Genomic DNA, 15,518 nt, shown 5'->3' on the forward strand with positions numbered 1-15,518 from the left:
GTATAAATTAATTAGATAAAAGTTAATTAATTGAGAATTTGAAAACTAAATAAATTAAAAATTATTATTTAAAATATAATAATTTATAATTTAGTCATTGCAGTATACCGTGGGTGAAAACCTAATCATGATTAATTTAACTTTAAAATTATGAAATGAATAATTACTTTTTAAAAGCACGTTTTTTTTTAGATTTTATTGAAGAAGATAGACGAAGAATAAAGGATTTTATGAACACATAGCCGGTTAAAGCCTAAATCGTTCGGTTAACACTCACAAATTGGATTTTGGGAAAACCGATTTGTTTGATGTGTCAAAACTTAAACCTTCTTTTTGTCTAAGAGGATTCGGGAGTTGACAAAAGAACCCTAAAACAACACTTGACTTCTCTCAACTCAGACCGGCGACCACGAGAGAACATCTTCTTCTTCTTCTCTTCTTCTCTGGGAATCTTCGGTAAATCTCGTTTACGTGTCTCTCTGTTTTCCCAATCTGGGGAACTCTGTTTTTTTTTTGTTTGCTGTTGCTCTGTTCTGGGAAATTAGAACAATTCGAAATTGCGGTTCGGCCGGAATCGAACCCGGTTATGTCCGGATAATTTGATTGAAAAAAAAAAGGAACACATTGTAATAAAAACCCTCCGCTTAAACCCTAGTTTCTTCGTCTCTCCGTCGACACTCTTCTTCTTCTTCTTCTTCTTCTTCATCTTTGTTTCCCGGTGCGATTTCTTATCTTTGTTTCGATATTTTAGGGTTTTCGTTTTTTTTGGTGATTGCCTATTCAATTGATGATACTGATACTTACATTGAGTCTTTTAGTTCCCGACTTGACTGAGTTGTTCTTTTGTTAACCATTGATGGTTTTGATTTGCAGGTGGACTTATCAGGGCGTGGTGTGTGTTAACAAATGGGTGCCAAAGGTTCGATTTTTATCTAATTTTCGGATTCATATTGTGATTTTGAGTTTATTGGATTTGAGATTGATTAAAACTTTTTATCGGATGTAAATGATATAGCAATGGATCGAAAGAGTGATAAAAAGCTTCGGAAGAAGAAGTTGAAATCTAAGAAAGCAGAAGAAGCTGAGGAGCATGATGATGACCAGAGTGTTGAAGAATTGAATGTAGATGATATAGAAACGGATAAGAAGAGCGATAAGAAGCGTGGGAAGAAGAAGTTGAAATCTAAGAAAGCAGAAGAAGCTGAGGAGCATGATGAGGATCAGCTCAACAGTGTTGAAGAAACTGATGTAGATGATATAGAAACGGATCAGAAGAGCGATAAGAAGCGCAAGAAGAAGGTGAAGTCTAAGAAAGCAGAAGCTGAGGAGCATGAAGAACAGCTTAAGAGGCTTCAAGAAACTGTGAGTCATCTTTGTGTGTTACATGTTTGATTGTGATGGATATATGAGTTTTTAACTTATGCGGATTTGTGTGTTTTTTTTTGCCGCAGCAAGCTGATTTTTATGAGTATATGAAAGAGCATGATGCAGGGCTTCTTAAGTTTGATGCTACTGAAGTCGAGGTAAGTTTGTAGATTGCATATCTTGACTTTGAAGCCAAATTGTGTTCAAAGCTTTTTGTCTTTAGCGATTTTCATATTTTTTGGTAGGATGATGCTGATGTTGAACCTGATACTGACGTAGAAGACATTGAGAAGCAAGATACTGATGTTAAAATCCCAAAGAAAGTGAATGAGCAGAAAACGATTACATTAGCGATGGTTGAATCATGGTGTGATTCAATCCGTGAAGACGCGAAGCTAGGTGCAGTACGTTCTATCTTGAGAGCTTATAGAACTGCCTGTCACTATGGTGATGATACCGGGGATGATCAGTCCACAAAGTTTAGTGTTATGTCAAGCGCTGTGTTTAATGAGATAATGATATTTGTTCTGAGTGAAATGGATGGGATTCTTCGTAAGTTGTTGAGGTTTCCTGAAGATACGAGAGGAACAAAAGAGACTGTATTGGAACTGACAAACACCAGGCCTTGGAAGAACTATAATCATTTACTCAAATCATATCTCGGCAATTCCCTTCATGTTCTGAACCAGATGACTGACACTGAAATGATATCTTTTACTCTGCGCCGCCTGAAGCACTCATCGGTTTTTTTAGCTGCTTTCCCGAGCCTCCTAAGGAAATATATTAAGGTGTGTGTTGGAGCGAAATAGTATTATGTTCATGTTTCTTTACTGTCCTTTCTTTGCTCATTTCGCTGCTCTTTGTCCATCTAGGTAGCACTTCATTTCTGGGGAACTGGTAGTGGCGCGCTCCCTGTTGTTTCCTTGTTGTTCCTGAGAGATTTGTGCATACGCATTGGATCTGACTGTGTGGATGACTGCATCAAGGGAATGTACAAAGCATATGTGTTAAATTGCCAGTTTGTGAATGCTGATAAATTGCGGCATATTTTCTTTCTTGGTAACTGCTTCATCGAGCTTATCGGCACAGATATCTCTGCATCATATCAGCATGCTTTCGTCTTCATAAGGCAATTGGCAATGATTCTGCGTGAAGCGCTTAACACAAAAACAAAAGTACGTTCTCATTAATCTTCATAAAAATTGAGTTCTTCTGCCAACATATATGTGTTGTGAAAAGTTGTTGTTAACTCTTGTGTACGTACATTTGGTTGCTTTTTTTTACAGGAAGCATTTCGGAAAGTGTATCAATGGAAATTCATCCATTGCCTTGAGCTTTGGACTGGAGCTGTTTGTGCATACAGCTCTCAGTCTGAACTCAGACCAGTTGCTTATCCGCTAGCCCAAATAATAACTGGTGTAGCACGACTTGTTCCCACTGCTCGCTACATTCCCCTTAGACTAAGATGTGTTCGTATGTTAAACCGGATTGCTGCTTCAACTGGTACCTTTATACCCGTCTCTATGCTTCTTGTGGACATGTTAGAGATGAAGGAGCTCAACAGACCCCCCACTGGAGGCGTTGGCAAAGGTGTAGACTTACGAACACTACTGAAGGTAAAAACTTACTTTGGTTGGGTCTTTAATAAAGAGTATAGGATGATATTTTATCCTGGAAACTAACCATTTTGGATATTGAAATCTCTTTTCAGGTAAGTAAACCAGCAGTGAAGACACGAGCGTTTCAGGAGGCATGTGTTTATTCTGTAGTTGAGGAGCTCGTGGAGCATTTGTCTCAGTGGAGTTGTTCTGTCGCTTTCTTTGAATTGTCATTTATTCCAACCATAAGGCTGCGTAGCTTTTCCAAGTCCACTAAAGCTGAGAGGTTTAGGAAAGAAATGAAACAACTCATTAGCCAGGTACTTCAACCAAAAAAAAAAGAGGGCTTTACGTGATGTATCTTGTACTTGCAATAAAAGAACTGACTGTATGACTATATTGACTTGTGTGTTGATGACTCCTTCAATCTCTCTTGCTTATTATTTTTTTCTTTGCTTTTCAGATTGAAGCTAACTCAGAGTTTGTCAACAAAAAGAGAGCTTCAATTAAGTTTCTACCCAATGATCTTGCTGCTGCATCATTCCTTGAGGTTTAGTAAATCATTTCTCTTGATTCATTTGAATATTTGTTGTTTTTATCCACGTGTCTATGAACTCCTGCTGCAAAGCATATAAACATGGCTTCATTTATGTTACGCTATTTTGGTCTTCTCTGTTCAGGATGAGAAGAAGTCAGGAAAAAGCCCTCTATTGCAATACGCAGAAATTATCCGCCAAAGAGCCCAACAAAGAAACGAATCACTGGTGGAATCAGAGTGCGTTACATTCCTCTAAAATTGATCACTTTGTATATTTTCTTTTATGACTTTGACTGCTAATAATAATCCGTTTGGTTTCTCTTAGTGTTATTGTGGGAGAGAACTCAGCTGTCTTTGGGAAAAACGCACCAAGCAGTGATGAGGAAGATGATGAAGATAGGATTGAAAAGGGTGCTGCAGCTTTCAATTCCTCCTGGTTACCGGGAAGTGACCCCAAGTATGTCTTTCTTCCTCTTGAATTACAAACATATCAGGATTTCTTATGGTAAATCACAGGGTTGGTGTGGTAGATTATGGTGTGAGTAGGGGTTGTTCCTGCAAAATTATTTCCCCCAATACAGCCATATCTAGATTGTGTCTATGTTTTAAAGTACTTTGGATAGCTACGGGTGGCTTGATTAACTTGGGGGAATGTAGATAGGAGCTGAATCTGGTCGTCTCTTATGCCTATAATGTCGACACTTTATCTGGCCGTTGTGCTATATAACCTAGAGCAAATGTTGTTTGACAGAGAGAAAGAGCCGGAGGAAGAGAAGACGAAAAAGAAGAAAAGGAAGAGAGGTGGTAAGAGTAAATCAGAGAAAAAGCAGGAAGAGGATGGTGCAGGAGAAGATGACGTTGTGGAGGATTTTGTGTTGAGTTCTGATGAAGAGGAAGAGGATGATCTGTTTGATATAGGAGCAGACAAAGATGATGATGAGGATGCAGCAGACGAAATTACAGATCCTGAGACAAAGACATCTAATAAGACCTCTAAGAAAACTAAGGGCACTTATAAGACCTGGCATAAGACTTACAAGAAGACCAAGAAGAAGAAAGCACGAGTAGCTTAGTTGTTTTTGTACCTTCTATTTGATTCTGTGAGATTACTTTTTCGGATGTTTACCAAACAACAATAGACAAAATCAAATTTTGGGAAAAAGAGAAGCTTAAATGATTGTACTAGAAGTTTTTCATCATCATTATCAGAAAGCTTTAAGTTCGACAATGTTTTTTGATGTGCATTACGAAAATGCACCAAGTATAGAAGGCTGCTTCAATGACAGTGACATCAACGTGAACCAGGAGGAACGGAGTTGACTAGTTTCTTCATTAGCGTTGCAGGCCAGCTTTGATGTAAGCTGCGTAAAGATCCCTGTGTTTCAAAAACAGTACGTTGCTCGTTATTATCAAAGTAAACGTGTGAAATACTTTGGTGTTTTGCGTAAGACAAACTTACATGGAGTCCTTAATTGCAGCTATGGCAGCTTGAGCTGGAAGGAAAGCTTCAACGTCGACTTTCTTGTTCTCGTTCTTCTTGTCTAAAAGTTGTATGTTAAGTGAAAACTGAAAATAAAGCACCAAGCTAAAACAAAATTTAAAGTTAGATGCAATATGGGATGTTATGTTGTGGATACAGTCCTCGAAGAAGCGGCGGATTTCAGCTAGACGGTGAGGGGGAAGCTCATTGAGTTCTCTGTAGTGACGGAACTCAGGATCGTCGGCACATACTGCAATTATCTTGTCGTCTTTTTCACCCTGCAAGTTTCGGAACAAGGTGATTCATGGTTTCTTACATGTCAGGGAGATAGAATTGGGTTCCCGGGTTGTTGTTACCTGATCAATCATGGGCATTAGACCAATAGCACGGGCACGGAGGAATGATCCGGTTAGCACAGGCTCCTGAACATTCGTTATTCCATTATTTCACTGCCTGTTTTTATCAAATTTGCATGACCATAAAAGCTAAAAAGAGGCGAGAGAAAGCACCTGCATCAGCACCAGGACATCTATTGGATCACTGTCTTCACAGATAGTTCGTGGAATGAAACCGTAGTTGTGGGGGTACACAATGGATGAGTAAAGAACACGATCAACCTAGAGAGGAGTAAGATTCAGTGATCAGAGTTTTTCCTATTATGATGAAGAATGTTTAGGTGGAATGCACATAACGCGACTTGATGATGCATTTAACGGCATAATTAAACAAGAATATGAGGGATCAACAGACAGGTGCATATACTCAATCAAGCCAATCAGGTTTATAAGATGCACTCAGAGACTGCCAGAGAACACTGTACCTTGATAAGGCCACTGTTCTTGTCTAGCTCATACTTAACCTTGCCACCTTTGCTAATTTCAACAACCTGGCAAAGAGTTCAAGCTCGTTTAACAATCATAGGATAACCAAAAAGTGCTGTCTGGAAATGATGGGGAGGCAGATAATGCTTACGCAGTTGAAAACAGCAGGAGCTTCCGGACCTGAAAGATTCAACAAACAAACACTCAAATCAAAGGATGAACGTTTAGTTATCCAAGCAAACAGTGATTCATCGCAGTGACATGAATGGCTTTGACTCACATAACTATTAAGACTAACAAAGAAAAGGATACCAATCTCCTTATATGAATCAGTAAGAAAAAACATATCATGTATCAGATGATTAGCGTACCAATCTCCAAGTCATGCCAAGGATGAGCAGCAGCTGATCGGTGAGTGAAGGCTGCAAAGTTTCTCTCGTTCAGGGTAACATTAGGGTTCCTGAGAGGGAAAGCATAGCCCTCGGGGCTTCCTTCACCGTTGTTATCAGCCATATCGAATGTTCACTATAACTTGCAAACAAAAGGAAAGAGAGTCATTCAATCATATACCAAAACTAAAAAAATATCAACCCAATCATATAAATAATTATCACTAATGAACAAATCAACCACCAGAGGATATAAAAGGAACAAATCCTTTAAAGTTCCATCAGAACCCAATCTTCTAAAACATAAGAAACTTCCAGAAAGATCAGAAAGATTATTTTTCAAATAGCACACATACGAATCTACGATTATTCACTGTTCCAATGCAACTCCATAATCATCTTAAGCAACAATCTAACAACGCGAGAGGCAAAATGTATCAGCGATATACGAAGAACACAGATCCATCATCGATTTCATGAATCACACAAACCAAACACTCCGGAATCACCAACTAGTGTAACCTGTACTAAGCTACATCAATCGAAGAATCTGACAGTACTAATCCAACACAAAACAACTAAATCCACAGATCGATCATCAGCGAAGAACAATCCAAGTTCTCGCCGCTCAAAACGAAACCGACCTTAAAGAAAAAAAACGCAAAATCAAACGAAACCGATCCGATTCAACAAGCAGATATCAAAATCAAGCACCATTAACACCACACGATAAACAAAATGGACCTAATCGACGGATTCCTAATGAAAACAAACGAGAGAGAAGATGATCTTACAGATGCAACTTCAAGCTTCAATCGCGCAACCGAAGAAGAGAGCTCGTAACGTTTTTTTTTTTTTTTTTTTTTTTTTGCTTCTTCTCTCTCTCTCTTCGTGTTGGAGAAAACAAACAAGATTGTGCAGTTACAGTAGAGCATTCGTGTGACTGTGACTTCTTATTATGGCGCTTCTTTATAAGACGTTGGAAGGAGGATGAAGGAGATGCTGACGTCACCTTTTTTTTTCCCTTGGTTATTGTACATCGTCAATTGTACGATGAATCGTGTACGTTGAATTTGAAAAGGCCAATTAGATCCGACGGTTGTAGTTTTTAATATGTGTGTTGTACCTTTTTAATTGAAGGAAAAATTTAATTGATGGCTTGATGTACCAAAAAAGTATCTCACTGACAAATTGTTATATGACGCGTGTCCTGAAAATTAGGCACTTTCTTTCACTAAGATTCCTCTTTTTTATTTTGTTGTTTTCTGTTTATGGCAACAATTCCTTTATTTTATTTCTTAGGATAAAGAGAGAAATCTATATCACTCAAATTCTTTCTTCTTTCTTATATTTTGTTTTTGGTTTTGTGTTTGGTTCAAATTGCTCATTCTTTGATAGAGTAGATGATAATAATTATACTTGTCATTAAAAACTATCAGAATACACTTTAGCAAAATGTAGACGAATCTTTCATTTCACCATATTTTAACTAGAGAATCAATTTGCGTTTTCTAAGAATGTTAGGCGCTGATCTTGTATAGCTCATTTGATTTGAGGGTTTAGCTCTACGCCTCTACCTCAAGGAAGAGAAGAAGAAGACTAAATGTTAGGCAACAAATTAAAGGAAATTGTTGCAAGATTTTTGTTACCAATTTAAAAATATATATTCCATATATATACATAAATACAAGTTGAACTCTAGTCTCCACTAGCAACAAAACTACCTCTTTTGGTATTTTTCTTCTTTCATATAAGTATCTAATATTCAAATGGGAAAAAAATGAATATCATTCAGTAGTGCTAACCACACAAAAAAACTGTGTCGCTGTGAGCAGTTGTTATCTGGTGACTGTCAACTATAGAATAAGAAGTCTAGAATCAAAGGTTGGTAGATATTATATCCGAGAAAGAGGTTAAAACTTCGATTTAATGTCCCAAACCAAAACAAAAAGATTCGATTTTAGATTCTTTCAACGTTTGGTCGGGCTACTCTTATATCGAATCGAATGGACCACTGCCAAAATGTAAAATTCTTTTTAGTTCTCAATTTCAAGAAATGAAGATAAAAAAGTTCGTGTTCCAAAAAAAAAAGAAATCACAAATATAAAGTGGGCCGACAAATAACATGAGAAGCCCAATTATGCTAAACAATTCTATAAAGCCTTTTTCTTTTCCCGGAGAGCATCTCAAAGCGTGGCACGTGTCGACTATACTCCCCCCCCCCCCCCCACGTCATTGAGTTTCTTCTTCTTCTTCTTCTTCTTTCCGTAAAAAACCAAGCAAACGACTTTAATACGACTAAGAAAACTTCAGACAAAACTGAGAAAAAAATTCAATTCTCAATTGGTTCAAAATCATCCTCAATTTGATTTGATTCTCTTTCAGAAACTTTCGTTTGGTTTCGATTTTGTCAAGTTGATTTAGAGATCAGTGGTTGTGATTAGGGTTTATAGCCAGTTTACAATTTCAATGGAAGACGAACAAGGTAGCGAAAGTGAAGGAGACACCATAGTTGCATCACCACTTGCTAAATGGAGAATCCAATTCTCGAGATCGTTTCAGAATTACTTAGACAGATCTGCTCCTAACATTGTTCGAAGATGGCTTGTGACTTTACTCGCTGCTGTGATCTATATCTATAGGGTTTACTATGTTTATGGATACTTCGTCATCTCTTATGGTTTAGCTACTTACATCTTGAACCTATTGATTGGTTTCCTCTCTCCTAAGGTTGATCCTGAGCTTGAAGCTTTGGATCCTGATTCTTTGCCTAGTGATGTTTCTGATGAGTATAAGCCCTTTGTTCGTCGTCTTCCTGAGTTCAAGTTCTGGTAAGATATTTCTCTTTTTTACTTTTGATGATTGGATGATCTGATTCATGGGTTTGGCTTCTCTCATGGAAAGTTTGTGTTTTTTGCCATTCTTGCTCAAGTTCTGGTAAATTTCTCTTAGTTTAGATGATGGATGGGTCTTTTGAGATAGTTTGATTAATGATTGTCATGTTACTGATTATTAGTGTGAGGTCTAATTTAGGTTTAAATTGTCATGAAATTTGTACTTTACCAATCTTATATTCTGAATTCTCATGAAAGTTTTGTTCTTTTTTTTGTCAATCTTGATTCAGGTATGCGGCGACTAAGGCCTTCGTTGTTGCGTTTGTGATGACTTTCTTCTCGTTCTTGGATGTACCTGTGTTCTGGCCCATCTTGTTGTGTTACTGGTTGGTTCTGTATTCTCTAACTATGAAACGCTTAATCGTGCACATGTGGAAGTATAGATACTTCCCTTTCGACGTTAGGAAGCCTGTAAAGCTCTTCAAGGTTCTTGCTGATAGTGTTCTGACCTTTTTAAGAATCAAGGTAAACGATTTTGTTTTGGATGATAGTCTTGAATCTCTAGTTTGGAAAGTAAAAAGTGATGAGCATAGATTGTTTTTGACAGAGGGATGATGGTGGAAATGATGCTCCAAGTAGCAGCAGTTCATCTCATGGAAGTGAAAAACAGGATTAGATGTAAACCATTGATCAGGTACTGATCTCTACGTGGTGATAGGCGAAAGGATACAAAGTAAGACGAGAAGACTATCAAGTGTACTATATTCATGTTGATGGAATATGAAAAACAAAGTTCTTACAGCTTAACAGAACTAAGAAATCACACTTATGTTTTGAGTAATCTCTTGCAATTTTCTGGATTTCCATTGTAATGTATAACAACAACAAGGGTATTTACAAATTATACGATTGAATGAATTTGGGAATCACATGACTGTAGATACGAATTCCTCTGTGGACACAACTAATCACACAAAGATGTGTTGACAGCCTCCAAATACCTTGCTTGCTGTGGTCGAAATCGTCTTACAGACTCTTCTCTTGTGAAGAGTAGTTAAAAGAGTCTCAAACGAAACCCTCCGAGTCAGGCAGAGTGTTTTCGAGATACTTAACCATCTTTGATCTTTCCTTCTCTGTGGGTTACTGGAAGCGATTTTACGAGAATAATCCAAAATCCGCCATGGAAGCAACAACAAGAATCTTGAGCACTACTGCTCTCAATCGTCGTCTTCTTCTCAGTAAGCTCAACCTAAAACCTGACACCCGTTCCATCAAATTCACAGATCAGTTTTGTTTTCCCTCACACAATGCCATCTCCCGACGATCGTCATCTGCGTCCGCCGCTCGTATACGGTGTTCTTCGCTTCCTCCAAACGCGAATCTCTTCAAATCTCTCTTCTTCCTAACGTCAACGTGTCGTCTCGAGAACTCCGCCGTTCACGCTAACCCATTCCGATCCGAACCTAACGACGGCGTCGCGGTTTGGAACAGAGCTCCGCCGACCGTGAACGGAGGTGGAAACGCGGCGATAATAGCCGGGAGCGAAGGAAAAGAGACGACTGTGGTTCTCCTCGGTTGGTTAGGTGCGAAAGCTAAGCATTTGAGGAGATACGTTGAGTGGTACAACTCCAGGGGAATTAACGCCGTTACTTTCACTGTCGACGTTAGGGATTTGCTCCGGTTAGATCTTGGTCGGAGGCTCGAACGAAGGATAGCTGAATTTGGGAACGAATTGGTTAATTGGGTATCGCAGAAGGAAGATGATGGTAGAGAGAAATGCTTGGTGTTCCACAGCTTCAGCAACACTGGTTGGCTTGTGTAGGTTGATGGAAGCCAAATCCTTCGTCAAACTTATTACATTTTGATTGTGATTCTGGTCTCCTTATTACTGATGATGATGATGAATTTAGTGTTGATTTGAGCTAGATGATGAATTAGGTGAGCTTTTTACTTGTGGCAGATATGGTGCTTTGCTCGAAAGCTTCATTGGTAGACAAGATTTAGTAGAAAAGATTAAGGGTTGTATCATTGACTCGGGAGGAGCAGATCCTCTAGATACCAAGGTTTGTTTCTTTTATAATGTTTCTCTCTTTCATGTAACCAAGACTTCCTTATCTTCTTCTATTGCAAGTGGATAGACTTTCTTTTGCTTTCTTGAGAGAACAGGATCTATCTTTTTGAGCTATGCTATTGTGAAACTTTGCTAGTTTGAGTTTTATGTTGAAGAACTCTGTATTTGTTACAAGCATTTGCCAAACCATGACTAGAGGACTTTGATTTTGATATCTAAGCAATTAGCTTTGTAGAGAGATAACTCGGTACTCAGAAAAAAACCATACTTATGAGTTAAAACCGCTGATTTCTTTTATTCACGTAGCCATCATTCAAAGGTTGATGGTACATCGGTCTATATATCTTGTGAATGCCATCTTGTTCTCTTGCAAGATATTGATGTCTTAGGCATGTGAACAAGATAAAATGAGCTTCATAGCACATGCCCTAGTTTGTTCTGAAGTCTCTTTTGTTGAAAATTGTTTCCGTGTACTTGATCATTTCATAGTCTTAATAGACATCATAATTATTCGTCTTGCGTAGATTTGAGTATACCTTTGCAGATTTTATAGATGAACGATTGAATACTGTTCTTGTGCAGATTTGGGCAGCCGGGTTCACCGCTGCTATACTGAAGAAGCGTAGCTCCACCATAACCACAGAACCAAATGGTTCCATAAACGAAGAAAATGCTTCAACCCCACAAAAGAAGGAACCTTTAGGAATGGAAAGCATGCTGCTATCATCTCTAGAGAAAGTCTTCCCCATCATCCTAAACCTCCAGGACGTCAATACGTAAGATTCACACCACACAGTAGAACAGCCCCATCTGCTTCGTGTTTGTATTTTAGGTTGATCAATCTGAGTTATCTTTTCTCTTGCAGGAGGCTAACGAAAGTCATCAAAAAACTATATGAGAACCATCCTCCATGTCCACAGCTCTATCTTTACAGCTCCGGGGACAAAGTAGTTCCGTCTCATTCCGTTGAGCTCCGCATCAGAGAACAACAGAAGATGGGAAGAAACATACATTCTTTCAATTTCACGTCATCACCTCATGTTGATCATTACCGGAACTTTCCTGACTTGTATTCCTCACAGCTTCGCAACTTCTTGGAAAAGTGCCTCACTCCCACAAAACAACAAGCTCTTTGATTCTGTTTTTGGAATATAGATCCTTTTCCACATAATCTTTGTAAGGTTTGCTTCTCTGACTGAATGATTATGAAAGTGGGTAGTAAAACATCCTTCCTGGTTGAAAAAAAAAAAACACCCTTCCTATGGGCGGATTACTTATTTTTATAACGATTAAAATTAAAATTTTATTCTAGGGAAATGCATGGTATCCAAATATATATATATATATATATATATATATATATATATTTTAAGAATTGAGAATATTTTTAGTTAGTAAGTACTAAGTAGAGTTATTTACATATTTTGTCTCAATAAATTTATTTACAGAAATATATTAAAAATTCATTATTACATTTATTACAAATATCTAGCAGATAAATTGGCCAAAGCTCAAAGATATGTTAACACAGACTTCATATTTCACCTATCTATCCCTCTTTGTTTTCGTTCTGATTTGGATTATGTAAACAACAATCCTCAATAATCAGTAAAGTATCCAGTGTTAAAAAAAAAAAAAAATCATTCCTTTTTCTCAAACCTCACTTGCCGCGTGATTAGCACTAAAATGCTCATCGAAGAGTGAACGAAATAAATAAAAGTCAATAAAAAATAGATATTTAATCCATTATATAAATTTTGTGCTTTTTTATATTTTTTGATAAGTTGATGCTTTTTTAACATTTTCTCCACAACAAATTACTACATCTATCCTAAATTATAAAAGATGTTTTATAAAGCACCAAATTTAAGAAATTACTTTTAAAAAACTAATTAACAGTTAACTAAAAATACTATTTAACCAATCATGAGAAAAAACTGCATAATATAAATAAAAATTGCCCAACAACATTGAAAAAAGTATAAAAGTTTGTAAAACATCTTATAAAATGAAACAAAAACAAAAAACTTCTTTAAGATCAAAAGGAGTAATAATTTTGCTTCCAATAAATATATATAATACTAATTTTGATAAGAACAAATATATATTACTAATTTTTATTCTTTTGTTGATTTATATTTTTATATCTTCCCACATTATATATATGTTTATTTTGGAAAAAAAAAATTTACTTACCGACTTTTTTTATATCTTTGAACTCTTTTTGCTTCTTTCTCAGCTAAATTATACTAATAAATTTTATTTTATTTTATCATCTTTTTAAAATTATTAATTAAAAAAAAAACTGTAATTCTTTAGTGTACTAATTTACCTTTACATTTACAAAGCCGCTTCTTCAACCCTTCTCACGATGCCGCTTGGTTTTATCGAATTCAAATCATGAATCGCCAAATTCACGGAACTGTATCTTCCTAGAAACCCATCTCCTTGAATTCTCTCCCAGATTCCAACTCAGGTTCTTTTCTCTATCACTCTTCCTTGGGAATTTTTGTTTTGTTGTTGCTGTTATTATCATGCGGTGCTTGACTAGTATGTTGCACTAGAACCAGCCAATGGAGCTTTTGGGTCGGAGATTTGAGTGTATACCCGGAAGAGAAGGCTAAAGCGAGAACCTTTGGGGATAACTCCCGACAAAAGAATCAATTCCCACAAAGTAAGTTTCCTCCTTTGAGGAGGTTCTGGAAATTAATATGACCCAACCCACCCTCTAGGGTTGTTAGTGATCGGGTTGTATCATCTGGAAACATTCTGCACTGAGTAATGCTCGCTTAGTTGTGTTTGCCTCTCTCTTTCTTGATTCACTTGGCAGCATGGTCTTAAACAACATTGAATTCTTGGCATATACAAGTAAGTATGCTTACAGTGATTAATTGAAATTACTGTCAAAGATTTGTTTTATGCACGAAAGTGACCGTTCGTTTCCGATATAGAATGTTGTGGTTAATCCTGCAACAAAAAACGGTTTGCTGCGGCTTCAATGGTATGCAACTGATGCACAAAGTAGGTACATTGTGTGGGCGGATTACTTATTTTTTATAAAGATTAAAATTAAAATTTTATTCTACGGAAATGCATGGTATCCTAAGAATTGAGAATATTTTTAGTTAGTAAGTAGAGTTATTTACATATTTTGTCTCAATAAATTTATTTACAAATATATATTAAAATTTATTATTACAAATATCTAGTAATGTTAAATTGTCAACCATCAAAAAATTTCCCAAATATTCACCATTATCAATAATATCTCCTAAAACATTCTGTAAAAAATGTTTTTTCTTAACTTCCTACCTAAAAATATAATTTCCCATATATGTTTGGATTGCGTCATTTATTGTATTTCTTTCAAATCAATTTGTTTTACTAATTTTGATTGTAAAGTCTTTACAAATTAACATCAATTGAGAATTATGATGCAGAATAAAATTTTGGTATCGCTTTTTAAAATTCTGGCATCACTTTAAAACTAATGCTAAACAAATATATATATATATATATATATATGTAAATTATATATTTTTCGCCGACATATTTAACCATTTAACCTACAAAACTAATAAAATTACATGTTGATTTGATTTATTAGAATTTGATGGATTCTTGGGTTAACACAATTAATGTATCTTATAATTAATGTAACACCCAACTAATTAAGATAATGTAATAGATTAGTTTTGTTCAAAAAAAATGTAATAGATTAGTTAGGGTTACACTAAATATTTACGTCTGAAAATTTCTAACTGAACTCTAAATAATATAAAATATGAATATTAAAAATGAAAAGTAAAGTTAAAATTATATCGAAAAGCACATAATAATATTGAATTGATTGTAGAAAATATGAACATAATATTGAATTGATTGTAGAAAACCACATTAAAAATTTCAGTTTTTCTTACAACTGTTTTTCTTGTGTTGTGTTTATTTTTAATGCCCTAATTGATTTTTTTTTTTACTTTGTGGAACTCTTCTATTTTAATGCCCTATTGTTAGTTATTTTTAATTTAAATAACATTAGATAAATATAATATTTTGTTGAAGAAAAAAACATAAAAGAAGATCTTTTCAATTAGAAATTCTTTTTAATCAAAGCATATATATATATATATTTTACTAACATACTTTAGGTTCATATTTATTAGAATAATATATTTATGTATTTTGTTGAAACAAATATATTTTACACTTTTCTTAGATAGAAAAACAAACAAAAGAAGAAGAAGAAATATACAATTCAACATATCTGAAAGAGTCTATTAAAAAAATGTGATATTGAACTTAAGTTATCCTTATTCTAAGCTAATAATGTCTTTTACTAATATAGACACATATATTGATATTATGTTCATATGTGTTTGACTAATAGTTTTTGTGTCATCTTTCAAAAAAAGGAAAATGATA

The 15,518-nt window shown here is 35.8% G+C and overlaps 4 protein-coding genes across 7 annotated transcripts; 3 read left to right on the plus strand and 1 right to left on the minus strand.

The window, feature by feature from the left end:
- Positions 1-260: 260 nt before the first annotated feature.
- LOC104767183 (nucleolar complex-associated protein 2) lies at positions 261-4,729 on the plus strand. 2 transcript variants are annotated; one of them, XM_010491223.3, is made up of 12 exons: positions 261-456; positions 874-919; positions 1,016-1,362; positions 1,452-1,523; positions 1,611-2,153; positions 2,238-2,540; positions 2,652-2,981; positions 3,077-3,283; positions 3,427-3,513; positions 3,644-3,738; positions 3,827-3,958; positions 4,253-4,729. In XM_010491223.3, the coding sequence occupies exons 2-12, from the start codon at positions 907-909 to the stop codon at positions 4,572-4,574; spliced, it is 2,451 nt and encodes an 816-aa protein (XP_010489525.1). In that variant the 5' UTR covers positions 261-456; positions 874-906; the 3' UTR covers positions 4,575-4,729. The 2 variants fall into 2 exon arrangements, with proteins under 2 accessions (XP_010489525.1, XP_010489527.1); XM_010491225.3 differs by having other exon boundaries at positions 350-718.
- Positions 4,652-7,294, minus strand: LOC104767182 (soluble inorganic pyrophosphatase 2-like). Of its 2 annotated transcripts, none has more exons than XM_010491222.3 (9): positions 6,986-7,294; positions 6,174-6,333; positions 5,954-5,982; positions 5,802-5,867; positions 5,491-5,598; positions 5,338-5,403; positions 5,139-5,259; positions 4,961-5,042; positions 4,652-4,876 (listed from the first exon to the last, which is right to left on the minus strand). In XM_010491222.3, the coding sequence occupies exons 2-9, from the start codon at positions 6,313-6,315 to the stop codon at positions 4,834-4,836; spliced, it is 657 nt and encodes a 218-aa protein (XP_010489524.1). In that variant the 5' UTR covers positions 6,316-6,333; positions 6,986-7,294; the 3' UTR covers positions 4,652-4,833. The 2 variants fall into 2 exon arrangements, with proteins under 2 accessions (XP_010489524.1, XP_087359314.1); XM_087503188.1 differs by having other exon boundaries at positions 6,174-6,327; positions 6,986-7,213.
- Positions 7,295-8,379: 1,085 nt separating this feature from the next.
- LOC104747662 (protein RER1D) lies at positions 8,380-9,954 on the plus strand. Its single transcript, XM_010469337.2, has 3 exons — positions 8,380-9,022; positions 9,316-9,550; positions 9,633-9,954. Exons 1-3 carry the CDS (start codon positions 8,661-8,663, stop codon positions 9,699-9,701), a joined length of 666 nt encoding a protein of 221 aa, XP_010467639.2. The 5' UTR covers positions 8,380-8,660; the 3' UTR covers positions 9,702-9,954.
- Position 9,955: 1 nt separating this feature from the next.
- LOC104767185 (uncharacterized) lies at positions 9,956-12,413 on the plus strand. 2 transcript variants are annotated; one of them, XM_087502330.1, is made up of 4 exons: positions 9,956-10,843; positions 10,986-11,088; positions 11,679-11,872; positions 11,962-12,413. In XM_087502330.1, exons 1-4 carry the CDS (start codon positions 10,206-10,208, stop codon positions 12,230-12,232), a joined length of 1,206 nt encoding a protein of 401 aa, XP_087358456.1. In that variant the 5' UTR covers positions 9,956-10,205; the 3' UTR covers positions 12,233-12,413. The 2 variants fall into 2 exon arrangements, with proteins under 2 accessions (XP_087358456.1, XP_087358457.1); XM_087502331.1 differs by having other exon boundaries at positions 10,049-10,847.
- The last annotated feature ends 3,105 nt before the right edge of the window (positions 12,414-15,518 follow it).

Source organism: Camelina sativa, chromosome 19 (assembly GCF_030686135.1).
Source record: "Camelina sativa cultivar CO46 ecotype springtype chromosome 19, ASM3068613v1".
In the NCBI taxonomy this organism is placed as follows: domain Eukaryota; kingdom Viridiplantae; phylum Streptophyta; class Magnoliopsida; order Brassicales; family Brassicaceae; genus Camelina; species Camelina sativa.